This window comes from Zerene cesonia, chromosome Z (genome assembly GCF_012273895.1).
Source record: "Zerene cesonia ecotype Mississippi chromosome Z, Zerene_cesonia_1.1, whole genome shotgun sequence".
NCBI lineage: Eukaryota > Metazoa > Arthropoda > Insecta > Lepidoptera > Pieridae > Zerene > Zerene cesonia.
In genome coordinates this window covers 11,621,480-11,642,500 of record NC_052122.1, presented here as the reverse complement: position 1 = coordinate 11,642,500, position 21,021 = coordinate 11,621,480, and the positions used below count along the sequence as shown (strand labels likewise).

The 21,021-nt window shown below is 34.1% G+C and overlaps 3 protein-coding genes across 3 annotated transcripts in view; 2 read left to right on the top strand and 1 right to left on the bottom strand.

The window, feature by feature from the left end:
- LOC119835850 overlaps positions 1-7,583 on the top strand; it is a 15,941-nt gene extending 8,358 nt beyond the window's left edge. The window contains exons 8-10 of the mRNA XM_038360887.1: positions 167-429; positions 691-900; positions 1,082-7,583. Of these exons, the coding sequence (XP_038216815.1) occupies positions 167-429; positions 691-900; positions 1,082-5,511 (4,903 nt within the window). The 3' untranslated portion in view covers positions 5,512-7,583. The remainder of the gene's footprint in view (positions 1-166; positions 430-690; positions 901-1,081) is intronic.
- A 239-nt stretch (positions 7,584-7,822) lies between these two features.
- Positions 7,823-8,432, bottom strand: LOC119835851 (prefoldin subunit 1). Its single transcript, XM_038360888.1, has one exon. It carries the CDS (start codon positions 8,293-8,295, stop codon positions 7,918-7,920), a length of 378 nt encoding a protein of 125 aa, XP_038216816.1. The 5' UTR covers positions 8,296-8,432; the 3' UTR covers positions 7,823-7,917.
- Positions 8,433-9,814: 1,382 nt separating this feature from the next.
- LOC119835916 (WW domain-containing adapter protein with coiled-coil homolog) overlaps positions 9,815-21,021 on the top strand; it is a 19,697-nt gene continuing 8,490 nt past the window's right edge. The window contains exons 1-5 of the mRNA XM_038361043.1: positions 9,815-9,996; positions 10,105-10,138; positions 10,629-10,860; positions 12,749-13,069; positions 20,809-20,970. Of these exons, the coding sequence (XP_038216971.1) occupies positions 9,956-9,996; positions 10,105-10,138; positions 10,629-10,860; positions 12,749-13,069; positions 20,809-20,970 (790 nt within the window). The 5' untranslated portion in view covers positions 9,815-9,955. The remainder of the gene's footprint in view (positions 9,997-10,104; positions 10,139-10,628; positions 10,861-12,748; positions 13,070-20,808; positions 20,971-21,021) is intronic.

Genomic DNA, 21,021 nt, shown 5'->3' with positions numbered 1-21,021 from the left:
AGTTGGGGTAAATTTATTTGAAAAGTTTGGTGGAAAGTATTCGCACAATCAAGAAAAAGTAGGTTTTCAACCATTCCACCAACATATCAAACCAGGATTAATACATACTCATACCCTTAACATACTTGGGGTATAATTGTACATTAAAAACACCCCCCTATTACAGATTCAGTCAAACTGATGAAGACATCCAGATTGACATGTACAAAGTACTGGAGCAGCTGACCAATCACGAGGATGCTTGGCCATTCCTGGATCCCGTGGAAGAAGAGTACGCTCCCAACTACTACACGGTGATCAGGCGGCCAATGGACTTACATAAGATGGAAGAGAGGCTGGACAGCGGCTTCTATACCGATTTCTCCTCTTTCAAAGCTGACTTCAAACTCATTGTCAATAATTGTAGATTGTACAATGGACATGATAATGGTAAGATAGGGTCATTGATGTGGTCAGATGTATTTATAATAATTTTTATGTGATTAAATTTGTAACTTTAATTATAAACATACTCTTTATTATACTTATTTAGTATAATAATTGATAAAGATAATGTTTGCTTGATTTTTGGGGTTAATTAAGATTAAAAACGTTGTTAACAAAATTATTTTCTGCAAGTGCACGTCTTTAGCACCCTTCTCGACACCTTAGTTTACATAAACATATTATAAGCAATTAACTTCACTGCAGAATACACAGCAATGGTGGACAACCTCCAAGCGGCGTTCGACCGTCTCACCGAGAAGTACATTTACCGAGTTTCATCTTCTGATGAAGAAATAGCAGTGGAATACCAGCTGCCAACCCCAACGCGGCGGCAGAAGCGCAAAGCAAGTGATTCGCCAGCCAGGCAGGCCCCGGGGAAGAGAAAAAAACAAAAGTCACACTCTGAAGATGCAGGTATTTATACTTTTTGTTTTTGCTCCTCTAGATATATCACACTAATATTATAAATGTGAAAGTTTGTTTGAATGTTCTAATCTCTGGAACTACTGAAATTTTTGTTTTATGTTTTATTAACGGGCTTCATTTCCGTTATGTTTCATAATAAGTCAATTTAATAAATATTTCTCTCTTACAGAGCCAAAATCAAGCACCTCTGATATAAAGAAGGAGAAATGTGAAGATGATGAACCAGAAAATCTAGAAAAAGATGACATTAACGATGCTCAGGATGAAGCTGACAAGGGCAAAGATGAAGAAGACAAAGAAGCTGACGACAAAATGTCTAAAGAATCTCACAAAGATAAAGGCAAGAAAAAACGCAAGGGCCACCACCACCGACATGGAAAACATTCCAAAAACCACAAGAAGAATAAACAACATGGATCGAAGAGCAAACATAGCAAAAAACAAAAGCACGGTAAAAATAAAGACAAGGAGGGCAAAAAGTCGAGGCAAAAGAAGAAAAAGAGTAAACATCAAGATCCAGAACCAGAGCCACCTGAGGTTTTAAAGCGTAGTGACTCCCAAGAGTCAGTGTCAAGCTCGAATAGAAGTCGCAGTGCCAGCCCCTTACCCTCGATACACACTCCCTCGCCTTCTCCTACAGAACTGGACAAACCTGAAGCTAGCAAAGCTGAATTTGACAAGATGGACTATGATCAACCTGCAACTTCAAAACATCATGCTGAATGTGAATTCCTCAAAGATAAATATGATAAAATCAAGGAAAGGCGGCGTCATGCAGCCAAAGATGTGTGGGAATCGCTATTTGATTACAAGCAAAAAAGTGACAAGCAAAAGCAAAATCTTAATATTCCAGAAAAAGAAAAGAATCAAAAGTTACGTGAAACAATTGAAAAATTGAAAGCTAAAAATGAGAAATACAAAGATACATCACTATTTGCTAGTCTGTTTACTCCGCGCAGTACCAGGCGGGTGGAAAAGAAACGGGACTATAAAGAAGAGAATAGTGATGATGAGTGCTCTGATGATGAACCACTTGAGAGTGTCAAAGGAAAATGCACAAATAAAAAGTTAGTTAAGAAGAGTTCAGCTAAAAATGAATCTGCATCTGAGGCGTTAGAAGAAGCTGTGAAAGATATCAGTAAATGGCTTGATGAAGCACCAAAGGCATCCACTGTAAGCTCCCCTTGCGATAGCCCTGCCCCTACAGTCTCTACTGAAGAACAAGACAGTTGCAGTCGTCAAGATGACGAACTGTCGCAAGGAGAGCGATCTCTCGCTAGTCGAAAGGATGCGTCTAAAAAACGACACTCGTCTCGTGAACCAAAACTGGTTAAACGACGTGAAATACAGAGAACTATTGATAGGCTTCAACCCGGAAAAAGCAAGGGCAATTTATTGACTAATCTTGCCAATAAAACCGCTGATAAATCCGACGATACTGATCAATCCGGCCAAGCCAATAAAAATCGTGAGTCAAAGGATGAAGAACCAAGCCCAAAACTTAGTCTGGGATCGGTATTACCGACTGTTGATTTTACGCTCATCACCGATGATCATAACTTTTGTAAAGATGAAAATGAAAGAGAACAGAAAACTGCTTCTAAAGCTACTGAAACTGAAGGAGACATAAAAGTACCCGAGATTATTATTGAAAAGGAACCAGAAAAAACGCCTGCTGTCTGTAACAAAAAAGATGCCGAAGTAGAAACTGAACCACCATTCGTGATGAAGCCTAGCCAGGAAAAGGCAACACCAAACTTAAGCGCCTGGTTCAAAGCGTTTGGAGCGCCCAAAACTACCGCCCCCGTTGCTACTACTAAGAAAAAGACGGAAGAAACTGAAAATGAAGAGAAACCCGTTGAAAATAATGAAATAAAATCTAGTCCTAGAGTGGGCACAGTTAAATTTGACTCTCCCAATGATCCCAATTCACCGAACCCTGATGGAGGGGATAGCCCTCATCCCAGCATGTCGGCAACGCCTCGTCAAAGAAGGACAAGCACAGGCAGTTCTGTTTCTGAACGATCGTCGTTCAGTCAAGATTTAGATTCACCGCGACATCAAATGTCGCACACTTCTCCACTATTAAGATCTCCGGCTTCTCCTCGTAATGATGACTTCCAAAAGATCACATATCCCATAATTAACGGCACAGTCCGAGCTGGCTTCTACCAAGATACAACATCTCTTAAGAGTAGTCCTGATAAAAGTTGCAGTCCTCGCGAGGCTCCACAGTCACCATATTCCCCATATCCACAACATGTATATGCTTCGTCATCTACCGCACCTGGTTCCGCGACTCCAAACTATTTCATTGATCATAACAAATCCCCCCTACCAACATATACTCAAAACGCGCCCCCTTACTATGATTCAGCTAAAGCTACAGCTATTAACAAACCGACTAGAACCAATGATGATTACACCTCAGTGGCGCCTGAAATGTATCCAAGTCATTTTAATAGCCCGTACTCTCCATCTTCAGCACAATATTCACCTGTGCAAACAAATTATTCTCAACCCCAAATTTCACCACAGCCGACGGCTAATTCCCTTACTAATCAAAATGCCACTCAGATGCAAGATCCGAAACCTTCATTGTTCCCAGTGAAGAAGCGTACTTACAACGAACCTGAGCAAATTCAACACGACAAAGTTATTCAACATAAAGAACCAGAACCACAAAAGAATGACTATGCTAAAATCTCACAAGTCAATAATATTGTTATGTCCGCTCCGTCAGTGGACGATATAGCTCTTGCTTTGAGTGAAAGATCTCAAATGGCAAAATTGAACAATTCAAGGGACATGCGCCCGCCTGAATATACAGAGAGGCAGCAGTACGATATCCGGAAGCCTGTTTATGAAAATAATGAACCAGCGCATGCAAATAAACGTGACATGAACAATGTCGACTTAACCAAACCACTCGGAATGACTAAAAAGGACGCTGTGGACATGGTTAATATGGGATACTTTAATTCAGAAGACAGAAGGAATAGTACGGACACTCGCGAAGTGGAATATCTTAGTCGCGATACAAAATCATCCACTCAAGCACATAAGGGTTATGAGATAGAAGCGATTGCTATTAATCTCGGCATTAACAGCCAACAGTTACCGAAGCCGTTATCCAAACCCAATATAACTACATGCAACATGACTCCAGCGCATTCGCATGAGCGACAGCATGTTGATATGAGTATTAATCAAAATATAGCACATGCTCATCAAAATCAATATGACCTACCATCTGGTCAAGTGATAAGTAATTTTTCACTCAACGATATTGAATTGGCAAATAAAAAATTATATGCCAATAACATAGCATCTTCTACTGCCTTGGATTATGGAAACTGGAAGAACACCAACCAAATGCGTAAGCAAGATATCCTACCATCGGACTACTCTTCTGCTTATACCGTAAATAATGAAGAAAAGAACAAGGTTGACTCTTCAGCAGCCTTAAATTATAAGAATATGCAACATCAGCAGTATAATAACTATGCAAATATGCCACGACTAAGCAACCAACGAACACCTGAGTTGTCTCAGAATATTCCATCTGAACTGAGGATTCCTAATCCCCGGGCAATGCATAAGCCTGATAATGCAATTGTTACACCGAGTGCTGATGATACTATTGCTAAAAATATTGACGCAATGGCTAAGGCTCAGAAAGCAGAAAAACTGGCTCAAAATCATCCTCTTGTCTCCTCTATCCCTTACAAAACTCCTTACAGCACACATTCTACCCTTCCAATTGATTCTCTTCGAAACTTGCCTAATATTCCTCAAATGTTGGAGAGATATTCTAACGACGAGCGCTATTTATCCAGTTTTGCTACCACTACATCGTCCTTGTACCATGACAAAACGTTTCAAATGGCACATATGTTCAACAAAAGTCTAGTATCTGACGTGAACACAACTGTTTCTCATAGCAACATTTATTCACAACCCGCGGTGTCAATGAGCAAGGATAATAATATAATATACAAAAATACAACTACGCCTGCGAATGCTCAAATCGATACTAAAACAAAACCGAAAAGGAAAAGGACGACAGACTCTAAGCAGACACTTCCCACCGCACAAACTTACCAACATCCGACATCTTGTGGTAACGACGTATTAACATCTGTGAAGACGAGTATAATGCCCACAACTGCGTTTAATTTTGGAGCATCAACGAACATGGCCCTAAGCGGAATGTATGGAGAAAACACCGGATTTTCGATTGACGATTTCCGAAACAGTACAAGTCAATTGATGGCTGCAAATTATATGGCCGCAGTTGCTCATCAACAGAGGAATAACGAGGCAAATGCTGAAAAGTTGGTGAAGCCAGCGCATCAAAATACGAATCACAGTGCGAGTTCGTTCCCGTTCATCGCCCACTCTCAGGTGCGGGCTGGATATCCGTTTGTGGGAACAGAGACATCGTCGCCCCTGTACCAGCAGTACATACAGCGCTATCAGGAGGAGTTGCAGCGACAGACCGGCGCACAGATCATGGGGCTCTACCCACCGACTTATCCACCACCGCTCGGCGTGCGGCAGCCGTACGACTCCATCAACAGATCCTCGTGGATATAATATTGGCTTTACGGCCAACCTCAAAGCCAGTGGACTTATACGTGTTACGACCCAGAATGCTCAGGATGTTATCGGAATAATTGAATTGTTTGTAGGTTTGCCATACATTTTTGTGAACTTTATGAATGTTTCATAATAATATAACGATCGCTGTTCTACATCATGACAATTTTATCTTTGACGCATAATATTTATGTCTGTGGAATCTTCTATGTTCGTGTTATATTAAAATTATTGATGTTAGCATTACAAGCATAAATCCCTCTTAGGTCCATTTTGAAAGATATTCTCAAGTTAATATTGAAGCAAGTCAATGTTAAACCCAATGTGTAGTTTGCTGTCAGTTTCAACATTATTATATAGTAAATTATTAAATAAATAAATATTATTAAATGTGAACAAAACAGTTCGTAGCATTTTTGTGTCTGAAAGTAGCTATAGGAAAGTTATTTTTATTTTACTTGTACATTTTGTTAGCATATCTAGCATTTATAGTTAACTTTTTTTATGCAATGTTCTCACTCTTGAGCAGGCCATGCAATATCAGTAGTAATTTTTTAATAATTTTATTTGACTATGATAATTATAATAAATAAATAATTATAAATTGCTTCTAAGCTTTTAGCTTTAATTTACTTATTGCTTATTAAGGTCACATCATGTATCTGTTATTATTAATTAAAATTTTATGTTTACATTTTCTTTTTCCTTGTTGTGTAAATATTTAATAATTGTTTAAAATCACGTTTTATTAAATATATAATTATACTTTCGCTATATAAGAATAATTTGAATAATATTTTAATTCACTGGATCTTAGTGTTAAGACTTGATGTAAGAAACTATGAAAATACTTTTCTGTGTAAAAATGAAAATAAAGATTTTCAATGTGCTTCAGAATATTTAACTTCACCTTACATTATGCAGGGAATGCATTATGTATTTGTGCAAATTTTATGACCCAAATTTTGAATCCCGTTGTAGTAAAGTATTAACCACAATTTCTAGTTTAATTCCAAATGTATATTTTATTGTAGTGACTTTTATGACAATCCATATTTGATGATTATAGTAAATTACGTGTTTTGGTGTGTTAATTCGAATAGGAATATAACTTCAGTGAGTTTGTGTTGATAAACATATAGATATCATATTTTTAAATGTTGTTGATTCATAAAAATATTTTATCATCTACAGTCTTCACCATAAAATTGGTTAATTCCCCAATAGTGAGAAAACATGGCGTGATATCTCGGTGTTTAATATTTATTTTAAAATTATATTTAAGTAGTTTAATCACTGGTCTAGATTTATAGTACAAGCTTTTATTTTTTTTAACTAAGTGGCATTATATCAGATGTTTGGAAAATGAAAATTGGAAATGTTGCAACTATTGCTTCAAAAACATGATTCATATTATTCTTGTAGATTAAATTTCTATATACAATAGTTGAGTATAGTAATGTATTGTTTATGCACTATTACCAGTCAGATGTAAACAATTTAACTATTTATTAACAATTTAAAACACTGCTTTTTAATGACCCATTTTCGAAGGATGAGATGGGAAATATTTTTCGAATAAAGCATAAGATATGTCGTTCGTATATAAGACATTTGATCTTTAAATACTAAACTTTGATAAAGATTAGGCAACTCTAGTTTTGTGCATCACAAAAATGAAATGTTCACTAGTGCTTTACAATAAATTGTGGAATCCATTGTAATGAGGAGATTTGATCCATCTGGCAAGTAATGTAAAGTGTCTAGTTGACCCAGAAGATAAATCAAGCAAATAAGTATCGAATCTCATAGCCAAATTTTTTTTGTTTATTATAACATTTCTATATACACTTTTTCTATATGTTATGATTGTACAAGTTTATGATTAACAAAATTCCTCAGAAACTTGCATTTACATCAATAGGTAAAAGGTTTTATTTCCTTCATCATTTTTTTTACAATTATGCTTACAATGTGTAGAATTTAATCTAGTTTACTTTGTTATATGATACAATTTAAGTATATGTTGCAAAAGGTTAATAAAGGATTTATCCACTTATTGGTCTTAACAGATGTTTTAATTTAAAAATGATAATACAAATAATTTCTAAAGTAGATTTTATTAATAAATAATTTACAAATTTAAGTAAGTATTATTAACTAAAATTATAAGCAATGAGAGTAGAAATAACAGAAGTTGAGGCATAATTTTTTAATATACCTAGAAAAAGGAGCTCTGAATTTAGAAACCCCGTTGGAATTCGGAAGCTTGTCAGTACAATCATTTCAATTTCATTTTGTTATTCCATGATTAGTTAAAGGAAATATTCAGTTTTGTTGTTGTGTATCTGCCTCAAATGTAATGGCCAAATGATAAGAACTTGATGCTGAAAATTATTATGTTTACTTTTCACCCTGTTCCTTTCTCTGTTGCACCATTTCCCTGATGTTATCTTCGCTTTCTTTTAGATTTTTTTCTAAATACTGCTTATTCTCTTCGAGTTCTGCGGTACGCGTGTTGAATTGAGTAACCTTGTTCGCAAGGTTTGTTTTAACCTCCTCCAGATTAATTAAAAAGAAACTCCTCCCAACGCAATCGTAAGTTTTTGTGTCAGGTGGTAAAGTACTGATTTCCCGTTGAGTGATATCTACATGTCGCATGACTTGTTTCAGAACTTCAATTTGGGTATCAATTACTTGTATTTTCTTACTCGTTTCAAGCATTTTCACATGGAGTTCACCAAATGCTCTTTTTAACTCTAAGTCCACCGGCCTCGCCATTATTATTTTTTTGTTTCTAATATACCTTACTAGTAACTAACAACTGCGATTTAGGTTAACTTTACTATATTTTCGATTCTACACTCTACTGTCTACAGTAATGTCGTTCTAATTCCTAAATGACGTCAGGGTTACCAACTCTAAATAAGATATGACTCCCACTCAAAGAGTAGTATAATAATACGGGTATGCTCCCACTTCTCCACATACGAATGTCTGAACGAATGACTCCAAAGATAGAGAAGTCACAGATTACTAAATAGTCAAAACGGAACATGTATTATAAACCTTCGTCCTGACTCAAGTTTCATAATATTTCTTGGATAAAGAGACTAATATTTATAAGGAAACGTCAAAGAACGTACCTAACGTTAAGGTTCCTTCTTTGAAGGCTTCTTTGGAATGTGTAAGAATAATTAAATGAATAAATTCAAATTAATATCTAACATGGAACATCTGGTAGAGACAGTACCCAATAAATGTTTAATTATTTACACACCTAATAACACCTTAACAAAAAAATGGGTAATTACTATCTACTCAGTTTTTTCATTTCACACAATCACGTGAAAACCACAAACCATTGCGGAGATCTAACAAAATTTTAAACAGTGCAGTCCAAAGCTCAAGTTGTCGGCCTTATTTTACGAGAAAAAAAATGGAGACACATGTAGATAACCACAGGATAAGGAAGTAAATTTGCGAGTATGTAGTTAAATGAAGTGCCATTTGATATGTCTTTTAAAGGAAAATAGACATTTTTAAATACTTCATACATCACAAAAATTTCATATTGACTCCTGTTCGTATATTGACGATTTTTTTTTCTATACGAACGAAAAGTTAGATCAGGCAAATTTAAAATCAAAATATTATGCATTCATGTATTTCACTCAAATTTTATTTATGCACACATATTAAGTAACTTTCACCACCACGTTAACACCAATTGAGTGTGTCATGAAGGCTAAGCAAACATAGATGAATGGGTTATCCTCATATATACTGTATCTTGGCTCTAGTGATGTTAATTTATACCAAGTCTTTGATCATTTGTATAAAATATCTGAATTAAATTTGAAATGTAATACTATGTGAAATTGTCAACTTAGACTAGTCTTTCATAATATTCAAGATTGCATAAAATATTCAACTACATATTTTAAAGAAATAAATATTTATTTTTTAAATTTAAAAAAATATTACTATTATAATTTATTATCATTAATAATTATAACCCAAGTAATAACGTAACAATGTGCAGTAATAATGTACAGAGTACTGACAAATTATGTTTATGATATCAATAAATACTAGTTATAAGTGGATGCGTTGCTTTTATATATACTTTAATATATTATTTTACAATTATTTAAACATTTTAAGCTTTTTTAAATCCAATATTCAGAAATTAGCTAATCAAATTTATTTTTCATAGACAAAACTAAACAGATGTCGGATGTCCTCGTCGTTCCTCTACACTCTCGTCGTTGGTGTAGTTTTTATCTCTTTCGCGTCTCTATCGACTCTCTCTTGAGTGTCTCGAATGTGACATGGCGTCCATCAAGATATATCACGGCCTCCTGTAAATCTGTTTTAATGACAGTGGTCTCTGTTTAAATTTTATTACTGAGGCCGTAAAAATCGTATTTTTGCATTGATGGTAATGCATGCAAGGAAACCTCACCGAATAAGCGATGGGTACGGTAAACTTTTTATGATTAAACCTAGCAATCTGTAGATGGCGGTCGCCGATTGAGTTTTACTGTAACTCAGATGAGAATATTAAATGTTTTTGTCTGATTTCAGGTACTTTGAGAAGCATCAGGCCCATCCATATCAGGTGAGTTAAAGGAGAAAATTATTATAGTAAAAGTTGTTAAGTTTGTACGATTTCTAAGCACTGAAGTACTGAGTTCGTTTAGGTACTACTCGACGTAATAACACATTGCGCCCATTCTTTTCCTACTCCTAACCACTTGAAGTTCGTTCTAAATAATTCATAATATTATATTGATGGGACGAACGCTCTATGGATAGCTACAATCGTCGACGAAAATTTAACTTATTTATACGCGACCTAATAATACCATTAGTAAAATAAATTCATGTTTTTGTGTTATATTTCTAAATACATCAAACTTACGTTCCTCACTTCTGTCCTTTGTAAAGTTATTTCGATGATTTTCACCACAACAAAGTTTTGTAACAGAAAGTTTTGACACATCTCAGTTAGTGTTAACATAATTATATTTAGTGTATTTCGTACACACAATTGACTGTTTTTTGAATATAGACAGTGATAATAGTGTTAAAACATGTTTTCGACACAGAAATATAATTCGAAGAGAGCTAATGAGTATGGATCATCTGACCGGTACACACCACTCCGATCCCCCAATGGGAACATGTCCCACGGGCACATGGGACACTCTGGCCACTCACACCACCACTACCACATGGTTGATGAACGAGGATATGTCACATCTAGAAATTCCTACATGCAGAAAGGTTCAGAAAAGGAGAGAGACAGAGACTACAAATCCTCTAGGAATAAGTACACAGGTAATTTTATTGACTTTCTTTAAAAACCTAAATATTATTTCCAAAACAAATTTGTTTATCATCAAACAATCACAACAAACAATATCTTGGAAATACACAATATGAATCATTTTCTTTTATTTCTTTACTAGTATTTTGTAAAATAAATGTGCTTGTGACCTGTATTAATTCTATTAAAAATAATAAATAATTATTTAATGGCATGAAAGGAAATTCAATGTATTAGTGTATGTACTTGGAAAAATAATATTTGGAAGCAACATTTTATTAATTGTGTAAAAAAAAAGAAATATTAAAACATAAATAATACATTTGTTTGAATTCAAGTTTTGATATTATAGAAATTTGGACTAAGATAATTTTATTATCAATAAATGTTTATGGATATATTGAAAATACACTTTTACCAAAACTAATTTTACTTTTCTAATATCTCATAATATTTTTTTTTACATCCTATTTAGATATCTACCAATAATATGTCTTTTTTGTTAGTTGTTGTGTGTGAATAAATGTATGTCTATGTCTAATATGTCACATTCTTAGTATATTTTTTACCATCTGTAGTCTATATCATAATAGAGCACCTTTCTCGAATTCATTTTGATTTATCACACCTTAAATAACTTGATGAATTTTATACTTAATGAAAGTATTGTTATATGTATATACATTGATTATCTATAGAATAAATCAGTTCAATAGAAGTTATAGTAATAATGAATTTTCTATTTGTTTACACTTCATTGAATACATAAACAATAGTAAAAAAATAATTAAAAGTTACATAGGATTTTGTATATAATTGCCGGCCTTATGGCTATAACATTTCATCCAGGCAACTGATGGATTTTCAATTTATTTATTGGCATATTATAGTATATTATAGTATTTAAATTATATTAATTAATTTCCCCATTAAAAAGAAATTATTCCAAAATAACGCAAATGCGAAATTTGTAACTTTATTTTAAAAGCAACACATGTTATCAACAAATTATTTTCCCTAGTTTATAGGGTAAATTGAGATTTCATAAGCCTTTTTATCTACCTCATAATCATTATGATCAAAATGCTATTTGAACCTTTTTGGGTTGATTGTAATTATTAAATTCTACCTTTTTTATTTCGTCTTCATTATATGATGTGATAAAAATAAAAATGTGTATGCAATGATATTGTGGTCTTCTAACTGTTAAAGTTAGAAACTTTCCAGATTACTGCATAAAGATATGTAAGATAAAGATCTTCAACAAAAAAAATATTTAGAATATAGGAACTTAAAAAAGTATGAAATTTTGTTCTGTGATATATTTCCACTTTATAAGTTGTTTTTGTATGTATTTTGAAGAAAACATTCTTATATTTCGATTGTTATAAAGGCAAGACACCATGCGAAATTTTATTTCAATATATAGAAAGTAATTGCCAAGCCAATGCAATTGTGTTTTTAGTGGCATTTTCAAACTTTTTTTTTTTAAATTATAATTTAGAAAGTAACAACACAATATAGGCAGGTAAGATCCTTGCTGATATTTTTTGTTTGTAAACCGTGTATGAAAAGGTTTTAAAGTAATTTTATTGAAGCCATAAAATATTCTGCTGAAAACAATTTTCATCATCTGAAATATTAATGACACTGCTATTCATAGCCTGCTTATTTCTCTTTCACCTACATATGAATGTGATTATTTAATAATTGAAGTAGAGAATTGCACTTGTTATATGTCCACAAAAATCATTTAATAACAAATAAACAACTTGATTTTACTAAGTAAATTACAAATTGTGTATTAATTTCCGTCACGGACAACTCAGATCATTCATTTACATTCAACAGAACTCTGTATTCAACAAAATACAAATATAACAATCTGTCAAATTTCAGATGTCAGATCGCCGAAGGAGAAACGCAGTAAAGAGAGTGAACGGGAGAAGAACAATCACGAACGATGTGAATCTGAGAAAAAAAGGACTAGTGGAATGAACAGTAGTGTAAATTCGAGTAGCAAATATTATAAGAGGAGTGCGCCCCCCTCGAGTGCGCCCTCTAGTGAGTGGTCGGAACACATTAGTTCTTCGGGCAAGAAATATTACTATAACAGTGAGCTTGAAGTGTCACAGTGGGAGAAACCCAAGGAATGGGACTCGAGGAAAAATTCATCCAAAGAACAACAGACTACGTATTCATCATCATCATCCAGAAGCAGTGAGTATATCACTTATTTACTTGTTTGGTTAATGGGTAACTTGGTTTAATATTTGTTATCGTTGAAGGATCTGAAAGGTGCACTATTTAATGTCGCACTATTATCGTATTTTGTGGGAATCAACTTAGAACTAAGCAAGGATTATTACTCATATAGCTACTTTTCTAGGGATCTAAAGGAGGAAAGAACGTTTAGGTTCTTTTTCCTTATCTTTATAATTGAACAAAAATATCGTTTTGGACTTCTCAAAATGAATAAGTTTAATAAGCTAGTCATTTAATCATTTCTACAGACCAACTGTTTGATATTACTTTTCATTTCATAAATTATATATGTGGTAGGCGTATTTTTTATTTAGTTGCATAATCTTATTTTAATTGACATATAAAATATTCTAACGTATACTACCTGGTCATCCAGCTAGTTTATCCATGTCAGCATTAACCTTTCATTGTCATACCAGCATATGCATAAAGGTCAATGTGAAATGATGGTAATTTCGATCTGAAGGTTGATCTAATTACATTGCATCCATTATTGCGCCTCGGCTCCGACCGGGTGCAATTATACATGTTGTACATGTCACACTAAGATCCCTCGACTCGCAACCTGTACATTATGAAGTTTTGGGAAAAGTAAGCTTTTGGCATAGTACTAAGTGTGATATATTCACATTATGGTTTAAGAACAATATTACTTTAAGTTGCATGCATAATCTTGCGAGATGGATCTTGTTATCTAACGGTGTGTACAATTTTACGGTGGCATACACATATCAATCTTCTTCTTTAGCCTTTCTCTCTTTCTCTTACTCTCTACTTCTCTTGACTCTTAGCTATTAAAGCAACCCTCATCGTAATCCGTGTGTATGTTTGTGTGTTTTAAAGATCTGTTATCTATATAAGAAAATTCGTCTATGCATGATTTTTAATACAGAGTTGCAAGTGTTGACACGGATTATATTTTTAAAATATCATAAATGTAATTTTTTACTTGAATACCTTCCTAGGACTCAGTACCTTTGATCTTGGATATAATCTAAGTAGGTCGCTTCCGACTCGTAACTTTCTAGCAATTTTTCAACCTGAAAAGCGGTCTATTGAAATAACGCCTTGTAATATCGTTAAGTAGCTTTCTATTAAAACTCCTTTAAAAGTGTTCGAAATAAGAAAGTCTTCTTAACTTCATATTTATAGGGATGATACTAGTTTATGTTTAAAAAAAAAAATTCACAACGAGCACAAGAAAATTTAGTCTCGTGCTATAAGGAAAGTGAACAAAACGAGTTAGGAATCTTATTGTGTTTAATTGCCTATTGGATATTTAAGGTATACTACCATTCCGCCTCGGGCTTCACCCGCTCCAGAGATATCCAGGATAAAGACTATGCTGAGTCTTTTCTCACAAACTGTCTGAAAATTTGATTTATTTTTGAATTTTTCTAATCCTTTTAAGGACCTAATGAAATGATTTCAATGTTTTTTGCATTCGAAATTATGTCATAAAAAATAGTATATATTTTTCTATAAATACAATTTTTTTTACAATCTACGTTGTCGGATTATACCCATTGTAAAGAAAATTCGATACAAAATGGTTATTGCATGGAACCGGATATTATATGTTTCGTGTTATGATTATTGTCAGCCAATATATAAGGATGTCTTTATTATAACAGAGTGGTCGTCGCGTTTAGTAAAAATTCAAATAACGTCCACTAAAAAGTTAACCAAAACTGCTGTGCTGAGCTGAGCTGCGTAAGTGGTATATAATTTGTAATTATATATATACACACTTGTAGCATTTTCTTGTTTATCGATTTCGTCCAATATTTTCTTAAAAAAAAATTGTGTTGTTGCCTTTGTTTATAAATAATTCTATTCATTATGCTTTCGCTCGTTTATATGTAAGAATTGTGATTGGTTGTGTTCAAAATCATCACGTCTGAAAAGCTTAGTTCAACTCAGTATTTTTTAATTTATACTTGTCGACTTGTCTTTTACATCTCACTTAATATTTAATACTTTTATCTCCATTTGTTGTATATTATATAAAGCTTATAAAATTTCTAAATTGCAATAGAATAAAAATTACAAATTAAAAAAGTGTAGAATTAGACTTCCAAATCTATTTAAATCCAAATCACGGACAAAATCAAAACAGACAGGCATCAGAATGACCGTTGATGGTAGTGACAATTCTTAATCAGATGCATTGAAGTTTCCTATTGTGATTGCTGAGGTTTTGTCTGCGGTAATCAACTTTTCTGTAGCCGCTCAATAGCTAACGATTAAAATATCACGCTCATGAATGGCTTGAATCGTAAATTAATCGGCTTTAAATGATAAAACGTCATGCTCTTATTTGCGCTCCAATGTAATAGTCTTATTGCACTGTAAAATTGAATTTCTGTTCTGTATAAAGACGGGGGGAGTTTTCGATTTCCCTCCAGCTGGCGACATAAAGCCTGCCTTGACTGGGAGAATAAATGCAGTTAGGATTTAATATGGCGGCCGCTTCTAGACCATCTTTTGATTAAGACTTAATTAAGATTTATGAACTTAGTAATGGGGAAAACGAGGACAGGTTCTTGAATGTATTTTATTAAATTAAACGAATAAGCGCTGGTGCATAGTAAACTTTTCAGCAACTTGTTTGTTATCGAAATTCTACCGAAATTCTAAAAGGATTATATAAAAACCTTTATCGATACGTAAAATCCTATACAGTTAGTACAATGATAAAAAATACTGTTGATTTTTTTATTTTTGTTTTAATTCGGAAATATGTAGCGGTGGACGCTGAACTACCTCATTGAAGATTAATCATATGTTGTGAACGTATGCTGGTAATATTCTGCGAAGTATTTGGTATAGCGTGCCTTAGGAGACCCTGTATCAAATTTATTTGCTGGCCCACAGGAAGTCTAAAAGTTAGCCCGGGGGCACTGTATCATCTATATAACTGATACGACGATAGCTACGCCTATACTACGTGGGCCTGCCCGGGTATTACACGGATTGTGTCATTACGTAAATATTTACTACTCGCAACATAATTAGGTAAACTGACATACGTCGTGTTCGATTCTAAAACATTGCTGTAACGTTACAGTGCACAAATTTATAGATTGAGCCCTGCTGTCCTCGCAATAACTATCGCTTCCCCAGTCTCCAGCACTTTACGGACACTTCTCTCTCCAGGCCACTGCGGGCGGTCCGCTGCCACGTGCCAAGTTCCCTCATTGATTGTCTTTTCCAACGTGACCTGTTGAACTATATCGGTGGAAGATTTACACTGTGACCTGTCTCAACCGAATGCATTCCACGGTGAGCGCAATTATGTATGCTTTATTCGCCCTTATCAACTTCTCAGTCATTGTCCGTATGCGTTTCGCCGTTTTCAATGTAGATTTGATCTTTTTTTGTTTGTATACATACCAAGTTGCTTGTTTATGTAACTGAAACTTTGTATTCTAATTCGAGTCTTTTCGATTGGTCTCTGTTAGATGATAGAAACAAGTATCGAGTATGTGTCTCTCAACGTCATTTTTCCTTTTTTCTCCTATTTACCATATTCATAATTTGTGAATTTGTGCCACTCATATCTCCCTATGTTCATTATACGAGCTTAAGTCTTTTCAGTTTTTTTTCTGAACTTGTCAATATGGTATAATGAGCGTTGAATAGATATCAAAAAATCTACCAGTCGTCACGCTTTTCTATACAATAAAATTTATATTATACGTGACGTAATATATCCGTCATTATATCACAAGTCTTGCCATTTTTAGTTTTTGTCGGTACTAATGTAATAAAATAGCGAAATAACTAAAGTAATATGATTGAATTATCTATTCTACATACATGAATAATAAAACCTAAGCACAAAGTATCCTCTGCACCTCGAACTGTATCTCATTAATAGCATTAGGTACCAATATGTTAAATTTCATATGATATGATTAAATTCTTCGTATTGTTCTTGACTGATGAAGAATGTCTTTGCTGAGAGTCACTGCAATTGACACCGAAATGGTATCAAACTGTCGTTAATTAGTTGGCCCATAATGGTCCAATAAAAATTCACTCCTTATGTGGAATATACCACAATGATCTTCATCCTATATATTAATAATATAATCGAAAGGTATTGTTAATGAACTCGCTTATAAACGGGCATTTGTTTTCAAATAACTTGAATAAGGGAAGGGGATAAAGCTCAGGAAAAATTCATGAAGGCCTTCGCCACGTACAAATTTGAATACGATAATTTTTTTCTTATGTATTGGATAACTACTATTGTTGGTTTGAAGTTGACAGTATCAGTATTTTGATCATTTATGAAATTAAACGTGCTTATTCGTTTGTAGAATACCTAGAATACTTGTACACTGATTGTAGATATGACATACCACACACCTTTTCAAAATTATCATATCTATCTGATGTTACATAAATATTTGCATGAAAATAATTTTCTGCTCATAAACCGTTCTAATGAACCATAAATCGTTACATTTTTATATACAATTTACTTGATATATAAAAACGGTTTTAAGTGTTTACTCCGTCGAGAATGTTTTAGTTATAGCTAAAAAAAATTTTTATATCTACCGCATTGCGATCTGATTTAAAAGAAAACAATAAGCCACTTTTCCTTGAGAGAAGTCCTAAAACAAATATTTCCACCTCCGCTTAAGTTAACAGCTCACACGTTTGATTGGGTTAGTGATCTTTTTCGATAATTTATGCTTATTTGAGTTATATCCCACTCTATAGTATACAACTAAATAAATGTTATTTACATTTAGGGTGGAAATTCCATCTATGATATGCTGTAAACTAAGTCACAGCGATGTACATGGAACTACCAATGGAAGATTCCCGTAGTTCTTTAATACGAAACTAAGTAGTTTCAAGTTCATTTTCTCTGGAAAAACCCAACAGGGGTCAATAATAAGGTTATACGTAGGTTTAAAGCAGGGACGTACCGTGGCGGATAGCGACATTTTTATATCGATACTAAAAATACGATAATAATAGACGGTGGTACGTAATTATGTGTTTCGATTGAAGGAGGGAGAGACCTTTGTGAGTTCAAACAATTAGCGAAAGCTTTGAAGTGTTTGTGATTTGCAATAAATTATAATTTTTGGTTGCCATTTAGCAACACAACATAACTGAATTATTATGTACTAGCTACGCCCCGCGGTTTCATCCGCGTAAGTCCGTATCCCGAAGGAATATCGGGATAAAAAGTTGCCTATATGTTATTCCAGTTGTCCAGCTATCTACTTACCAAATTTCATTGCAACCGGTTCAGTAGTTTTTGCGTGAGAGAGCAACAAACACACATTCTTACGAACTTTCGCATTTATAATATTAGTAGGATTAGTAGGATAGTAGGATGTAAAATTGATACGTGTTACAGGTGTTATAGGTGTTGTTTTGTTTAAAAAAACTTCTGTGTCGTTGTCTTATAAAACTGAAACTTTCCCTACCCCAAAGAGAAAAACATGATGTATCTTTTTATTCTTCCTATCGACTAATTTACAAAATTGAATATCATATATCACTAGAACCCGAAACGTGCGTAGTTCACTAGATGTGCAAGTATGACTCGCTTCGATATCGACATGGCCTTGTCAAATATGTCACCGTTGCATCCCTACTTGAAATAGCTAAATTTAGAATTCAATGCCTTCAATAGTAGGTTCGTAATTTGTTTACTGTATCGTTACATTCCCCCTTCGCAAAATACCTAGTATAAATGAGGATTCCCGGGGATAGCAGAGGCAGTAATGAACTGAACTCGGCGTGGTTTACAAATACCTCGATCTTGTAGGAAAAGTAAATTGTTCATTTAAGTGGAACTCGTTTAAAATCTCTGTTCAAATGGTGGAGAGTGACGAGAAAAATGGTAGGATATTTTGTTTAATGTTCTTAGCTTAAGGATTCCATTTATATTAGGTCGTCTTTGAGGATCAAAAAATGACGAAGCTTTGAATGTATGCCACTGTTTTACACGAAAAAAGCTGTCGTATCTATATGACATTTAGGAAAAGGGTGGATATTATTTGCGCGTGAATACACGAGTGAAGCCGCGGGATCAGTGTTCTGTTATAGCATTTATAGCATTCCGCCCGCGGCTATTACCGCGAAAAAAAAGGGACAGTTACGGGGTTTTCCCCACATACTTCCCGTTACAGCGATTTCCACGATAAAAATTATCCCATTTCCTTTCTCGGGTTTCAAACTATATCTGTACCAAATTATATGTTCAGAGGTTTAAGGGTGAAAAAAAAAATAGACAGAGCTGGTTTCGCATTATTTTTAAGTAAGTAGGAATTATTTGTTATGTTTTCTTTTTCTGAAAATATTTTATAGTTGCATTTGACTTCTCATGCCTATTTATTTATTCTTGAAGATTTCTCGAAGCTGGACTTTTCCATAAAATCGAGTTCCTTTGTTGTCAGTGTAATACTCGGGTACCTACTCGTCGTAATTTCTATAATCTTGCCTCTAATTGGTACGTGTGTTGTGAAAACATTAACATTAGAGAAATGTGTTGTTGATTTCTCACTTGGATCGCGGATGTACGCTCCTGTTGAACCACCCACGCTGTGATCTCGTTAAATTGTGTCTATTATTGGCAAAACTCAATAATGTCTCTCTTTCTCTTTAATATTACTGTAGCACCTGACATGGCAGGTTAGTCTGTTTCAAATAATCTAAAAATCTGCTTAAACGTACTAAATGATTTTGCTTAATGTGCGTAACTGTTCCTTCGCTTAGATGTTTGCCCTAATGCCCAGTGTTGGTATCGCGTATCGTATAATCGCGTCATTTTTGTTAAGTTTCGATAAAATAGTAATTAAGGTCGTGTTGTTAAATGATGAAAAAATTTTTGTTAATGGTTTCCGTGAAAAAGAAAGTTTTTTTGTGTTTTGTACGATCTATTTTCTATTATAATCGAGCTGAAACAATTATGAGGTGTTGAGTTTTTTTTGCAAATATAAATGTGCCACTTTTATTACGGTGAACTGAATTTTTTATCTGTTTCTAGTAACGGAATGTTTGATAATATCGTGCAATGAAATAATGTTTATCGTCTGGATAATGTCAATCTATTAAAAATATATGTTAAAATATGCTTGCTGTATAAGTGCCAATGTAACTACTTTCTATCTATAATAGAATACTCTAAACGACAAATTTTTCGCATTTGGTTTTTAGATTATATAGTGCAATTTTCAAAGATTTTAAAGGGATGGGTTGGTAGATTTTTTTTTTTAATATTTGTAATATAGAAATATTATATAGTATCATCATAGGAACTTCTACTTTCGATACATGCAATTTATAATATTTTAACTGCTTCGATTTGAAAATTGCGAGTGTCAGGTTATATATATATATATATACAAATAAAAAAAGTTAATAAATTGAATAGGGTAAGTTTTTGAATCAAACAATAAATTAATTTTATGTAGCTATTTACTTAAAAATATCTGTGTCGCCCACTGTCAAATAAACTTTATCACGATATACTTGTCGTAAACTATGTACTAGATTTCAGCCCGCATCTGTGCTGTGCTTTGCTATACATATAACCTACAATACGCCAGTTTTGTTTACGTGAAACAAAATCAATTCATTTACAGTAATGATGACGTCCCAGACGGAATTTAAAAATGTGGATAATAATTTTTCTAACATCCAACACGTTTCCCCAGATCGCGACAAGAGATCTAGCTCGCGGTCGCGGCGGCGGGAGTCGGAGAAGTCGAGTAAACGCGCGAACAGCACGTCGGAGCGGTATTGGAGCGGCTCGCGCGAAAACGTCGTCGAGCGGACGCGGACGAAACACGCGCCGCACGCCGCGCACGACGGGAAAGGTGATTGTTTGCCGGGATCTACACCCACACCTACACTTACACCCACACCTA